Raw genomic sequence first — 14,527 nt, 5'->3', positions numbered from 1 at the left:
AATTATGAATAAATGCTACTCTCTTCATACTAAATTACAATTTATTTTAGCAATTTTATATATATCAAAAAAATTAAAATAAATTATAATTTAGGAAGGAAGCAATAGTTATCTCGGTTATGCTAAAGCCAAGCAAACACCACACCAGCACATCATACCATGTAACTAACACACGCATACGCACAACTGTTGGTCTTGTGTCGCATGACACGACAACACGATCTGGTGCTAAAAGCCCACGCCAATACGCCATTGCCAGGCACCGTGTGCACCGTCAAATGCAGAGTCCATTCAGGTGCTCAAGTTTCTTGAACGAAAGCATGCAGAAGGCTCATCGATATCTTTATCACAGCGCCGACCAATGGCCAGCCCTGTCGTGAAACATCTCGCTTACAGTAGAGGGCATGCACACTTAATCGACGCCGACATATATACGAAAAATTCCATGTACACTCGCTTGTAGCTACCGAAGGAAGAGCATGCATATGAAATATGTGATCATACTAGAACATCTAATATATATTAAATATATGACCATATATAGAGTATATGGACATACTTATTTTTATATACCAGTACTAAGGTATAAACATAATATATTTAAAAAATAGAGATGCTTTTAAAATTTTTTATATATAACCCTCTGAAGTATCTTAGAATTAGTATATGAACATATTTAAAGTGATAAATAAGTATATAAATGGTATACTGATAATGAGAGTAGCTATGTAGCGACACACGGACTACATATAGCAAATTAAAATTTGCAAAAGGAAACATGAAAAGAGTGAAAAAAAAACTATGCAGAAAGGAGGGAGGAGCTCTTCTTGTTATGCTCTCCTCAAAATTGAAAATCCCCTCGTATTTCAGTAGTTTCTGAAATAAACGAAACTAATCATATATTCCGATCCCTGCACTGACTAATTTCCCTGTATGGAGGAGGCCTCGTCATGGGAGGGAGGGTAGCCCGGCTGGCATAGATGCCAACCTCAGCTCCTAGATCCTGGATAACGCACCTTGGCGTAGGCGTATCGGTGAGAGACACAAGCGGGAGAGTACCCAGTCTCTGCCCTCGAAACAAGGCGTCGTCGTCGTCAACCACCGACATCTCACAGGCGTACCCATACTTTCGGTACTGCTCGAGGATGGCCGTCTCATGGTCAGACAAGGCCTGGTTCCCCTCCAACATCTCGGCCACGCTGTCCCACAGATCCCGTTCCTCCGGGGACTCGGCGGCCCACAGGAGGGCTTCTTCAGGATGACAGGTCGGCGGCCGCGGGGGCCGCGGGCCTCCAGGGATTTGAGGTTCTCGTCGCTCACAGGCACCACCTTCGTCTTCTTCCCTGCTCCCGCCGGAAAAGAGCGGCGGCACGGGATTCGCCTCCGCCGCGGCCTTCCGCGCATCCGCGGAGAGATCGGTGAGTATTAAGTCGCCGCCGGATGCCACCTTGATCCCCGCTCCGGGCCCCGCAGCCGCCATCTGCTTGAGCTCAGCCTCGGGACGCTTGGCGATGCCGGTCTCGCCGGAGAAGCCGCCGACGGCCGCCGAATCCTCCTCCTCCACGGGCTTGGTCGTCGCCATTGTCATGACCCAAATTTTAAAAGCACGGGATTAAAAATTAAGCAACATCATCATGAGCATCATCCAAGCATTATGGAGCATCATATGCACTTAATTACATGTTGACCATCCATTTTCTTGTGTGAATTAGGTGCAAGTTGTGAAGTAAGTTTAAATTTTGCTATGTAGCTGTGCCCCCAAATATTTTATTCAAATACTAGATTTCAAATGGTGATTTGTGGATATTTTTATTCAATTTTTGGATGTCTCTGCCGAGCCATAAAATTCTTGGAAAATTTGAAAACTGCAATGTTGTTTGAATTTTTGTGAACAGGCCATAACAGATTTTTGAGCTCTTGTTGTTGCATCGTGTTCTTGATGATTTAATCTAGCTTCCATAAAAATTTGGTGATTTTTGGAGCCCGGGTAGTGCACGTTTTTGAAATTACAAGTTGAACCGTTGCCTTTCCCTTTTCCCCTCCTCCCGGCCCCACCGGTCAGCCTCCTCCTCCTCTCCTCCGCGCGCCCGGGCCCGCGCGTCAGCCACCCCCCTCCGCGCCGCCCACGCCTCTGCGCCCGCCCGTTGGGCGCCCGCGCGGCGCGGCACGCCGGCGGCCGCTGGGCCGTCCAGCGTGGCCGCCGCCCCCTCGTGTCCCGCGCGCCGCGCCTTTTCTCCTCCCCCGCGCTCGCCGTTTCCTCTTCCTCCTTCCCCATTCAAACCGCACGCCCCCGCCCCTTCCTCTCCCTCCGCTCCGAGCCGTCCGCCGCCGCCCCAATCCCCCGCCGTCGCTCCGCCTCCGCCCATTTCCGCGCGGCCACACCACCCCTCACCTTCCTCGCCCCGTTCCGCCCGCCCGCCGGCCTTCCCTTCACCCGCAACACCCTCCCCCGCGAGCGCGTGTTAGCTCTCCTCTTAATTATAACGACCGGCGACTCGTCTAAAATGGTGTTAAATTGGGCGGTTCTCACAGCGGGTATCAGAGCCGAGGTTCCACAAAGTGAACTTAAAAGTTTGCTAAAAAGGGGTTGAGAGCGAAATAAAATTGAATACTTGCATTAATATTTATTTTTCTAAAATTTGAACTTAAGGATTGATTGCTAACTTTCTCCCTTTGTCTTAGAGCTATTATTCTCTCTAATGCTTCACCTGTCAATTAAATATGCTTAATTTCTTATGTTTTATTGAATAGATGGCCACTTTGATCATGGCGACTCGCGCTCCGGACACGATCGGGTTCCCGGCGATCCTCAACGAGATGTTGAGGAGCTCGCACTACTTTTTTCGGCCCGAGTATGAGGTCTATGCTCGTGGCTGTGGTGTTGGTTTGGTGGACTACTTGGCGAGCCTCCACCTTGAGCCAAGGTGGATGGTGGGAGCTGTGAGGTACAACTTCCGCGCCTGTGGTACCTCCGTGCAGATGGTGATTCAAGAGGTGGCACGTGAAGCCATCGCCCGTCTTCGCCACGAGCACCGTGAGCTTTGGGAGGCTCCGTTCACCTACCTTCCGGTGAGGGGACCGGAGGATCCCATTGCTCATGTTGTCTCGCCTCCGATGGGACCGTACACTCTGGAGACGTGCATGGCGGACACCATTTCCGCCTACGAGATGGCGCACCGGAGTTTGGTATGGGAGTTGGAGGAGACAAGGAGTCGTCTCGTCCGCCTCCAATACCAAGTGGAGCCTTACCTTCGTTCGATGAAGTTGCCAAGGAAGATCATGGATGATTGGGCACGGAACACACCGCATGAGGAGGCGCCTCCGTCGCACCGCTTTCCGCATGTGGTGGGTACTTGGGCCGAGGCGCGGGGACCGTATAATCCCATTTCGATGGGGTTGCCCGTGCGTCGGTTCCGCATGGTGCCCGCCACCCGCGCTAGTCTTTTGGGGTTCCCGGAGCCCTTTTGATCCATGTTTCGCTTATCGTTTAGTGAGAGGGAAAGTCACACATTGGTCCAAGTGCTAGTAGGAGGGTCGTGGCACTTGGGGTAATGTGGATGTAAGGTGGAATTAAGCGCTAAGGATGTTAAAACGCGCTCATTTTGTGATGGTTAAACTCTTTTGGATGCTTGTGAGTTAAGGACAAGTTAATTGCATGATTATGGTTATGCCTCGATGTGTTATTAGTATTTTAATTATGTGAGTTAATTGAATGTTTTCATGCGTGCTTCCTTAAGAGTTATATATGAGCCGTATATTATCATGTGGAAACGATGTGAGGTGACGACATATTGCACTCATATGTTGCATGCATGCACGCATATACATATAACAATTATAAATCGTGTGGGTGATCATTTTCCGTCTTCCTTGCTCTCTAAATCTGCCCTAGTGACTTTGAATGGTGATGATTAAATCTTTGACACTCGTCACATTTATACATTTTCTTGATAAGTTACCGTTCGAATCTCGATCTTAAGTCAAGTCATTATCTACGCCTTATCATTCCATCGTTCTCTTGAGTTTATCATTTCTTCCTCGGTCGCTAACTTATCTTAAATTCTTGCTAGGATGAATTTGCGTTCGGGAACCGGCGCGAACCGCGGGAACGGTTCGGGTGGGAATAACAACAACAACAACAACAACAACAACAACGACGACCTTCCCGGACCTCCCGTCCACCCCACTTTCGCGGATGTGCTTGCCCAACAAACTCAACTACTTGGGCAATTGGTCAATCACATCGGCAACTTGGGTAACATTGGAGTTCAAGCGCCTAGGGAGGAGCCGCAAGTAAACAAGTTTGGGGATTTCTTCCGCACCAACCCACCAATCTTCCGTGGCTCCAAGGATCCTCTTGACGCGGATTTTTGGCTTCACGTCATTGAAGAGAAGCTTAATCTCATCCAATGTGATGAGCATGACAAGGTCTTATTCGCCGCTCACCAACTCCATGATGCCCCGGGGGCTTGGTGGCGGGATTTGGAAGGCTTCTCAACCCGCCAATCACCGTTTCACGTGGGAAGGATTCCGGACGGCTTTTCGCTCCTTCCATATTCCTAAAGGTATCATCGACATCAAGAAAAAGGAATTCCTCAATCTCACCCAAGGCCATCGGGATGTAATGGCCTATGTCAATGCCTTCAACACTCTATCACAATATGCACCCGATGAAGTGTCCTCCGATGCCAAGAAGCGGGAGAGGTTCTATGACGGCCTCTCGGAAGAGCTACAAGACAAGCTATCCACCACCAAGTTTGATGATTTCAACGACTTGGTGAATATTGCTATCCGTGCCGAGCACAAGATGAAGAGACTCGAAGCTAAGCACAAGCGTCCCGCTCCTACCTCGGCGGGTGGTAGCTCATCTCGCCCACGTGTGGGGCCTCAACCTCCCCCACCGCGCGCGCCGGGTGCGCAACCACCGCGCCCGATGTGGGTGGTACGTCATCCTCAACCACCTCAAGGACAACCCCCAAGGCCGGCCAATGCCTTTTGGAACAACCCAAGCGGCGCTCCAAGGGGTCCGTGCTACAATTGTGGTGGCACGGGTCACATCTCCAAATATTGTCCTTCACCAAGGCAAGGCGGCACCTCCAATGCACCAAGACCGAACAACCCTCCACCGCAAGCCCCACGCCAAGGAACCAAGCCATCGCAAGCTCCTAAGCGTGGCCGTCTCAACTACACCACCGCGGAAGAGGTTCCGGACGATGCCGAAGTGCTCATGGGTACGCTTCTTATAAACTCCCATCCCGCCCTCGTTCTTTTCGATTCCGGAGCAACCCTTTCCTTCATTAACAAGAAGTTCATGATGCATAGCAAACTCCAAATGCAAACCCTACCACAACCTTACCACATAGAATCACCGGGTGGGGAAATCATCTCTAAGCACTTTGTAGATAAAGTCCCGATTCTTATTGAGGGAGCCACTTTTCGAGCAAATCTTCTCATCCTAGATAAGCTAGGCTTAGATGTAATTCTTGGGATGAATTGGTTGGGAAAACATGATGGGGTTATCAAATGTGGGCCACGCACCATCGATCTCTTGCACCCCTCCGGGGATAGGGTTCTCCTCTCTCTCGCCACAAAGAAAGCTTGTCTCTATTCCTTGGCGGGTACCGAAACCACGGCGTTGGAAGATATTCCCGTGGTTTGCGAGTACCCGGATGTCTTTCCGGAAGAATTACCGGGCATGCCTCCCGATCGCGAGGTGGAGTTCGTTATTGAATTAATGCCCGGGACGGCTCCCATTTCCAAGCGTCCCTACCGTATGCCTCCTAATGAGCTAAGAGAATTGAAAGAGCAACTCAAGGTCCTTTTGGATAAGGGTTTTATTCGTCCGAGCTCCTCTCCTTGGGGATGCCCGGCTCTCTTTGTGAAGAAGAAGGATGATAGTCTACGGATGTGCGTTGACTACCGTCCGTTGAATGAGGTCACCGTCAAGAATAAGTACCCCCTCCCTCGAATTGATATCTTGTTTGATCAATTATCGGGAGCTTGCTATTTCTCCAAGATTGATCTAAGGTTGGGGTATCATCAAATCAAAATTCGTCAAGAAGATATTCCAAAAACGGCTTTCTCTACTAGATATGGTCTCTATGAATACACCGTCATGTCCTTTGGCCTCACCAACGCCCCGGCGTATTTCATGTACTTAATGAATAGTATCTTCATGGAGGAACTCGATGTCTTCGTGGTTATCTTTATTGATGATATTCTTATCTACTCGAAGACTCGGGATGATCATGCTCACCATATCCATGTTGTGTTACAAAAACTTCGGAAGCATCGTCTTTATGCTAAGTTTAGCAAGTGCGAGTTTTGGCTCGAGAAAGTATCCTTCCTTGGTCACATTCTTTCCAAGGATGGCGTCGCCGTCGATCCGAGCAAGGTGCAAGATGTTCTTGATTGGAAGCAACCTCGAAGCATCACCGATATTCGGAGTTTTCTTGGGCTTGCGGGATATTATCGCCGGTTCATAGAAAACTTCTCAAAAATTGCCAAGCCTATGACCGAATTGTTGAAAAATGGGGTCAAGTTTGAATGGTCTCAAGCTTGCGAAGAAGCCTTTCAAACTCTTAAAGATCGTCTTACTACCGCTCCCGTTCTAGCTCAACCAAATATTCACAAGAACTTCGATGTCTATTGTGACGCCTCTCGCGTCGGTCTTGGTTGTGTTCTTATGCAAGAAGGCCAAGTGGTGGCTTATGCCTCTCGTCAACTCAAGCGTCATGAAGAAAACTATCCAACCCATGATTTGGAGCTTGCGGCCGTGGTCCATGCTCTAAAGATTTGGCGTCACTATCTTCTTGGAAATCATTGCAATATCTACACCGATCACAAGAGCCTTAAATATATCTTCACCCAATCCGATCTCAACATGAGGCAACGTCGATGGCTTGAGTTAATCAAAGATTATGATCTTGAAGTCCACTATCATCCCGGCAAGGCAAATGTCGTTGCCGATGCACTAAGCCGCAAGGCTCAATGCAATTGTTTGACCATGGGACCTCCTCTTCATACTCTTTGTGATGAATTTCGGAAACTTGAGTTAGGAATGGTCAAGGAAGGTCATCTCGGTGCTCTTATAATCAAGTCCAATCTCTATGATCAAATTAAGGAAGCTCAAAGAAATAACAAAGGTATGGCCCGAATTCGTACACTCATGAAGGAGGGTAAAGCTCCATGTTTTTCTTATGATGATCAAGGGGTCCTATTCTTTGGGAAACGTATTGTCGTGCCTAAGGATCACAACTTGAGGCGCTTAATTCTTGATGAGGCTCATAATTCTCAATTCTCGATTCACCTGGGTAGCACAAAAATGTTTCAAGATCTTAAGCAAAGGTTTTGGTGGACTCGCATGAAGCGGGAAATCGCTCGATATGTCGCCGAGTGCGATGTTTGCCAAAGGGTTAAAGCCGTGCATCTCAAACCGGCCGGTACCCTTCAACCTTTGCCTATTCCATCTTGGAAGTGGGAAAATATTGGAATGGACTTTATCACCGGGTTGCCGAAGACTATTCACGGGTATGATTCTATTTGGGTAATTGTTGACCGCTTAACCAAATCGGCTCATTTTCTTCCGGTCAAGACTACCTACCGAGCCAAGCAATATGCGGAATTGTATCTTACTCGCATTGTATGTCTCCATGGTGTCCCTAGAACAATTGTCTCCGATCGTGGTCCGCAATTTGTTGCCCACTTTTGGAGAAGTCTTCATGAAGCCATGGGAACCGACCTCACCTATAGTACCGCTTACCACCCTCAAACCGATGGCCAAACCGAGAGGGTGAATCAAATCCTTGAAGATATGTTACGGGCTTGTGTTCTAGTATATGAGAAGAAGTGGGCCACTTGTTTGCCATTTGCGGAATTCTCTTATAATAATAGCTATCAAGCAAGTATCAAGATGTCCCCCTTTGAAGCTCTTTATGGACGGCGTTGTAGAACGCCCATCAATTGGTCCGAATCCGGGGAAAGGCCTTTCTTTGGCCCGGATTTGGTGAAAGATGCCGAAGACCAAGTTAAGATCATTCGCGAAAATCTTCGCATTGCCCAATCCCGTCAAAAGCTATATGCCGATCGTCGCCGCCGTGAACTCCATTTCAAAGTCGGTGATTATGTCTATCTTAAGGTCTCTCCTTTCAAGGGTACTCGTCGCTTCCGGGTCAAGGGTAAATTGGCACCTCGTTTCGTCGGACCGTTCCAAGTCACTAAAAGGATTGGAATGGTGGCTTATCAATTGGATCTTCCCCAATCACTTTCCACCGTTCACAACGTGTTCCACATATCTCAATTGAAGAAATGCCTTCGTGTTCCTACCGACGCCATCGACCTTGAATCACTCAATCTCCAAGCGGGTCTTACCTACGAAGAGCATCCTATTGCCATCCTAGATCATGTGGAAAGGAAAGTAAAGCGAAGTATGGTGAAGTTTGTGAAAGTTCAATGGAGCAACCACTCCGAAGACGAAGCCACATGGGAACGCGAGGATCGTTTGCGTCAAGACTACCCCGACTTCTTCTTCCAATGAGTGAGTCCTCAAGCTTCTCCCACCGCACCCAACCTTCTTTAAGAAGTTCATCCTTCTAGATATCTTATATGTGTACACAATCGCCATCAAAGAGAAAGTAGGGATGCCCTACCACGCCACACCACCCATGCTTGGTACATCTTTTCTTCGATGTTCTCTTGTCTAGGTGAATATGGCCTTATTACACTCGAAAACTTATCGTTCTCTATCTACCAAATCTCGGGACGAGATTTTCTTAAGGGGGGGAGAATTGTCATGACCCAAATTTTAAAAGCACGGGATTAAAAATTAAGCAACATCATCATGAGCATCATCCAAGCATTATGGAGCATCATATGCACTTAATTACATGTTGACCATCCATTTTCTTGTGTGAATTAGGTGCAAGTTGTGAAGTAAGTTTAAATTTTGCTATGTAGCTGTGCCCCCAAATATTTTATTCAAATACTAGATTTCAAATGGTGATTTGTGGATATTTTTATTCAATTTTTGGATGTCTCTGCCGAGCCATAAAATTCTTGGAAAATTTGAAAACTGCAATGTTGTTTGAATTTTTGTGAACAGGCCATAACAGATTTTTGAGCTCTTGTTGTTGCATCGTGTTCTTGATGATTTAATCTAGCTTCCATAAAAATTTGGTGATTTTTGGAGCCCGGGTAGTGCACGTTTTTGAAATTACAAGTTGAACCGTTGCCTTTCCCTTTTCCCCTCCTCCCGGCCCCACCGGTCAGCCTCCTCCTCCTCTCCTCCGCGCGCCCGGGCCCGCGCGTCAGCCACCCCCCTCCGCGCCGCCCACGCCTCTGCGCCCGCCCGTTGGGCGCCCGCGCGGCGCGGCACGCCGGCGGCCGCTGGGCCGTCCAGCGTGGCCGCCGCCCCCTCGTGTCCCGCGCGCCGCGCCTTTTCTCCTCCCCCGCGCTCGCCGTTTCCTCTTCCTCCTTCCCCATTCAAACCGCACGCCCCCGCCCCTTCCTCTCCCTCCGCTCCGAGCCGTCCGCCGCCGCCCCAATCCCCCGCCGTCGCTCCGCCTCCGCCCATTTCCGCGCGGCCACACCACCCCCTCACCTTCCTCGCCCCGTTCCGCCCGCCCGCCGGCCTTCCCTTCACCCGCAACACCCTCCCCCGCGAGCGCGTGTTAGCTCTCCTCTTAATTATAACGACCGGCGACTCGTCTAAAATGGTGTTAAATTGGGCGGTTCTCACAGCCATCCGCCCGTCCTGCGGCATCTCCCTCATCTCCATCGCCCCCGCCTCCCCTCGCCGTTGCTATATCGCCCCCACAACCCTAGGCGCTATCGAATTCGAATCCCTTCTCGGCAGCGGACTCTGCCTCTGACTCCCACTCGTCCACGCCTCCTCTCAGGCTCAGGCCGCGCGCGCCTAGTTGATGGATCGATGAGAGGAGACCTAGTTGGGCCAATTGGGCCAGACCAACCCATTAGCCAACTCGTCGCCTGGTCCAGAGCCTGCTGCGGCGGCCTACGACAGCAGGTAACCTGATTTTGAATCGAATAGCGCCATGCGTGGTGTCAAATGCAGCATAGTTTTTTTTTTAATTCAGATGCTCGTGTTCCTTGAAAGAAAGCATGTCAGGACCTCGGTAAGGGAAGCGGGTTGTTGGGCTTTTTCGTCTTTTGATGAATGTGATTGCGATCTGGAGCATCTTCTGGAACTCGGTGAGGCTCTGCACGATGATGAGGCGCACGTCGCCGCTGAGGTCCTCGCAGCTGACCGAGCACGACGACACGTCGGTGAAGGAGCGCGACGCCAGGTTCTTGGCCACGTCGGTGGCGCCGGAGCGCAGCGCCGCCGACGCGCCGTGGAGCTTCTGCATCGCGGTGCTCATGGTCACGGAGCAGTTTGTTGCCCAGGCACTTGCGGAGGTCGGGCACGCCGGTGTTGAACCCCGGGAAGTTGCCCTCCAAGATGGACGCCGACACCGCGCCGGCCTCCGACGCCGCCTGCAGGGCCACCGCCACCAGCGCCTTCACGTCCACCTGCCCCGGCCCGGGGCGCCCGCGATCCTGGCCCCCTGCTTCGGCGCCGCCGACGCGATCTCCGTCTGGATGTCCTGAAGACGCTGCCTCAGCTCGTGCACGCACAGCTCGGGGTACGGGCCCGTCATGCAGGTGGACACGATCGAGCTGGCGCCGGGAGACACGCTCGCGGGGAGGGCGTGCAAGGCCGAGAAGCACAGCAACAGGACGAACAGGGACGTGCCCTCGGACGCGAGAGCATATGAATCGGGTCGAGCTCTTCTGCTCTGCATGTTTCCTATTGTTTTTCTTGGTTTGATGGCAGGGAGAACTGGAGTTCGTTGAGCGTTGACGAGCAGCACATTCCCTCCGTTTCTGCTCTTAAGGGTACAGCTGTACAAGGACCTACCTGACTCACATACCTACATGTGTGCACGTCTAAGCTAAGGAAGAAACACGCAGTACTGAACACAACTGAACGCAAATTTTTATGTTGTAACCCATGAACATGAAGGAACACTCAATGCCAGGCGCAAAAAGAAAACCTTGCTTAGGTTCAGTTTGCTGTGTGTTGCGGTGATGTTGAATGAAAGAGTCTGGTGGGGGCAACATCATCCAAGCTGGGTGATGGAGCAGCAACATCATGGCAGTGACGACAAAAACAAAACAATGTGAGATTAGGAACTCGACGCAAAAGTCTTGTACGAAGACTAGTGCAAAGTGATATCATCAGAAGCTAGATGACAGCCTGCACTAAACATTTTTTGTCTGAAAAATGCACTTACCTGAACATTTACTTATGGAGAATTAGGAGCACGAGACCTTTCAAAGTCATGCGTGACTAATGCGAAAATGGATATGGAAGATTATTAATGAAGTGCGTGTATGACTAGTCCAAAATGGTATCATCAAAATATAACGATAGCTGGCACCAAACACTATTACCATTCTTTTCCGTCTGAAATGTACTTACCTGAACATTAAGATATGGAAGATTAGGAATACCATATATCTGCGAAAGTCGCGTTGGACTAATCAGTAGCGATATCATCGAAGATTGTGGGCGCATTTTATTACTAACACATTTGACTTGTTAACAGAGCATGGCTAGATAGATGATTAATTCTTTAATACTACTGGTATCTCTATGCCCCCTGTGTTGTCTTATTGTCCTATCTCCCATTGACGATCATCCAAGTTGGCACCAGCAGAGCTGAACGCAGCAGACGTTGCTTTGGCTGGGCAAGAAATGAAGAAATCTCCAGCGAGTTTACAAATCAGCAACGACCCGCTGAATGTTGCGTCGTCTCAGTTAAGGATTGGGAGCTGAAGTTAAACTGTTATTAGCATTTCTTTTTTACTTCCTTCCGATGACAGGGAGATTAGCACTTGAGCAACACTACGTTTGAATTGGGAACCACTTAATTGACATTCTTTTTATTCCAAAGCATGGAACAAAGAAATCAAACGCACACACAAATAACACACAGCAGTACATAACAATTCACCATGCACGAATTGGAAGCAAATAAACTCGTCGACTGATGATCCTCAGCACGGATGAGATGAGATCAAGATCGATGAATGAGTTCAGCGGCCCATGCCTTGTGCGGCGGGCGGGTACATGGCGGCGCCGCCGGCGTTGGCTCTCTGGGCGTTGAGTTCCCACCCGAGGTCTGGGTCGAATCCGCGTGCCTTGAGCTCCTTGTACTGCTGGCAGAGCGCGCAGGGCTCGCAGCAGAAGTGGACGCAGCAGTCGCAGCAGGGGTTCTCGGGGAGGCCGAACTGGGCGCGCAGCTTGGCGCGGTAGGTGCAGGAGTAGATCCACTGGCACCCCGTGAGGTAGGCCAGCAGCGCGTACAGCGCCCCGCTCGCCCCGCACGACGTCGCGCCGCGGTCCACGACCTCGGCGACGCGACCGAACGTGATGCACGGGCACCAGCACGTCAGGCAGCAGAGGCCGCAGTCGTCGAAGCAGTCGAAGAGACCCGAGGACCACTGGCTCGCCGCCGGAGCGCCGGGGACGCCGCCGACGGGGAAGCCGGTCACCGGCTCCGGCGCCGGATCGCTGGGCTTGGCCGGATACATAGTCTCGATCGGCGGCCGCCGGGTGGAGGGTGGAGAGCGAGCGGAAAGTACAGAGCACTAGAGCAGCTGCCGTGTGTTTGCTCGGAGTCAAGTCGCGCTTGGTGGCGTTCGTTGCCGGGGTGCTCTTATATAACGAGAGGGGCCGGACCGGGCCAAAGTGCAAATGGGCCAAGTGGGGTGCGGGTGCCGGGTCGGCCTGATCCAATCCGCGTGGCGAGGTAGCCCGCCCGCCCTTCCGCCGCCGTAGCCAGCGGGGTGGTCCCGTTGACTGACCCGCGCGCGGTGAAGCCGACTGGAAAGTCTCCTCTGCGCTGCACATGGGCCAAGCTTCTGTAGCAATCGAGTGCGCGATGCGTTTGATCTGATCAGTTCCTTGCCGTGTAACGTGTTCTCTTTTTTTTTTTCGGTTGGCCAAAGTCTGCGGTGGACTCCGCCTGCCGTCGTACGCGAGGAGGAACGGCGAGTAGTTCGGCGGTTGGTGGGCCCCGAAATTCTGTCTCCATCTCTTCGTTTAGGCCAGCTGGCCGGGTCGACCATGCCGGCTCCTAGAGATATTTTCTTTATTTATTTAAATTCGAGGATCCTCGTAGTAAAGGCCAAGCAACGGTGGCATAGCTGTTCGATTGCACATACACTTTGGACCTAATTAGTGCACGCGCGACGCGATGTGAATTCTACTACGCAAGCTAGATGCTTGCCTGTTCTACTTTGCTGAGATCAATTAAGGATGACTGGTAAACGATCAACGAAGCGCGCAGGTAAATTAGAAGCACTGACACGGTAGTTTGTTGCAACAGTTAGATCAATTCAGCTGCTAATAAGAACCTGCAATTTGCCAGTAGTTTCTTTTTCCCCACAACGCAAAAGCAACGGAGCTTTCATCATGTGTTATATAGATCAATAAAAAGTGAGAGGCACCATGCATCCGATCGCACGAAACCCGTAGACTTGTAGCAATTGGCCACAGCCTGGGCAATACTGCAACGACTCATCAAACAGGTTGTTAGTTCAATCATGGACTCGTCGTTTGGCATATATATATAAATATACGCATATAACCCCGTCACCATGTTCGTCACCTCTAGATTAAATTGCTGATCAAGCAGCCAAGTATCGACGCCTGTAAATAAATTATAACTAGCAAGGTGGCCCGCGCTAGTAGCTCGGGTAGCTAGTTTTTTATGTTTGATTTTTTTAGTTTTTTCTGAACAGAAGAGATGTATTTGATATTTTATTTATCTCTCGTTGAATAGTATCTACAGCTTTCTACGTACAGGAGTTCATATCAACCATCGAATTTTAAATTCCTTTATTCTATATCACATTTGCATAATTTTAATACTTTAACATGCAAAATCTAAATTTAAGAATTGAATTTAATAATGGATCACCTTCAATATGGATGCATATTTTAGCAAAGTTTGATGATTAATTGTAACGTGGGGTCAACTTGAATATATGTTTAAATATATTTATATGTATGTGTTGGTGATGTTGTCGAAGCCAACATGTTGTAACTTACAGGTTGGACTTCGATCTGTGCCTTGCAATATTTTAATTATTATTTAGTGAAAGGATATTTAGTCAAGTTTTTAGAGCACCTATCCAGTTGACTTATTGTGGGAGTGAATTAAAAATGATCATGGATTAAATAAGTGGTTATATTAAAAAATAGATTATGACCTTCCTGCTGACTTCGGTAAAAAATATTATATTTAATTATTTTCACTTGTCGATGCAAAACTTATATGTGTGATATATTAATGTATATATGTTTTAATTTTTTATTTGGCCGAACCTATTGATATTTTTCCATTTGGTTACTGTATATTTTTAATTTATTTTTATCCCATCTAACTATATAAATTAGCCCATTTTAGAGCGTTGTCATCGCCGAGATGGATAGTTCTAGATATATCTTTGTTGCATT

At 49.3% G+C, this 14,527-nt stretch overlaps 2 protein-coding genes and 1 pseudogene across 2 annotated transcripts; all 3 read right to left on the bottom strand.

The window, feature by feature from the left end:
* Positions 1-828: 828 nt before the first annotated feature.
* Positions 829-9,971, bottom strand: LOC112875990. The gene is made up of 2 exons (XM_025940013.1): positions 9,743-9,971; positions 829-1,582 (listed from the first exon to the last, which is right to left on the bottom strand). The coding sequence occupies exons 1-2, from the start codon at positions 9,773-9,775 to the stop codon at positions 896-898; spliced, it is 720 nt and encodes a 239-aa protein (XP_025795798.1). The 5' UTR covers positions 9,776-9,971; the 3' UTR covers positions 829-895.
* A 114-nt stretch (positions 9,972-10,085) lies between these two features.
* LOC112875558 lies at positions 10,086-10,802 on the bottom strand (annotated as a pseudogene).
* Positions 10,803-11,836: 1,034 nt separating this feature from the next.
* LOC112875991 (cell number regulator 10-like) lies at positions 11,837-12,691 on the bottom strand. The gene has a single exon (XM_025940014.1). The coding sequence runs from the start codon at positions 12,595-12,597 to the stop codon at positions 12,100-12,102; it is 498 nt and encodes a 165-aa protein (XP_025795799.1). The 5' UTR covers positions 12,598-12,691; the 3' UTR covers positions 11,837-12,099.
* Between the last annotated feature and the right edge of the window lie 1,836 nt (positions 12,692-14,527).

This window comes from Panicum hallii, chromosome 9 (assembly GCF_002211085.1).
Source record: "Panicum hallii strain FIL2 chromosome 9, PHallii_v3.1, whole genome shotgun sequence".
Lineage (NCBI taxonomy): Eukaryota > Viridiplantae > Streptophyta > Magnoliopsida > Poales > Poaceae > Panicum > Panicum hallii.
Note: the sequence above shows the minus strand (reverse complement) of the source record. Positions and strands in the feature narration are given on the sequence as shown.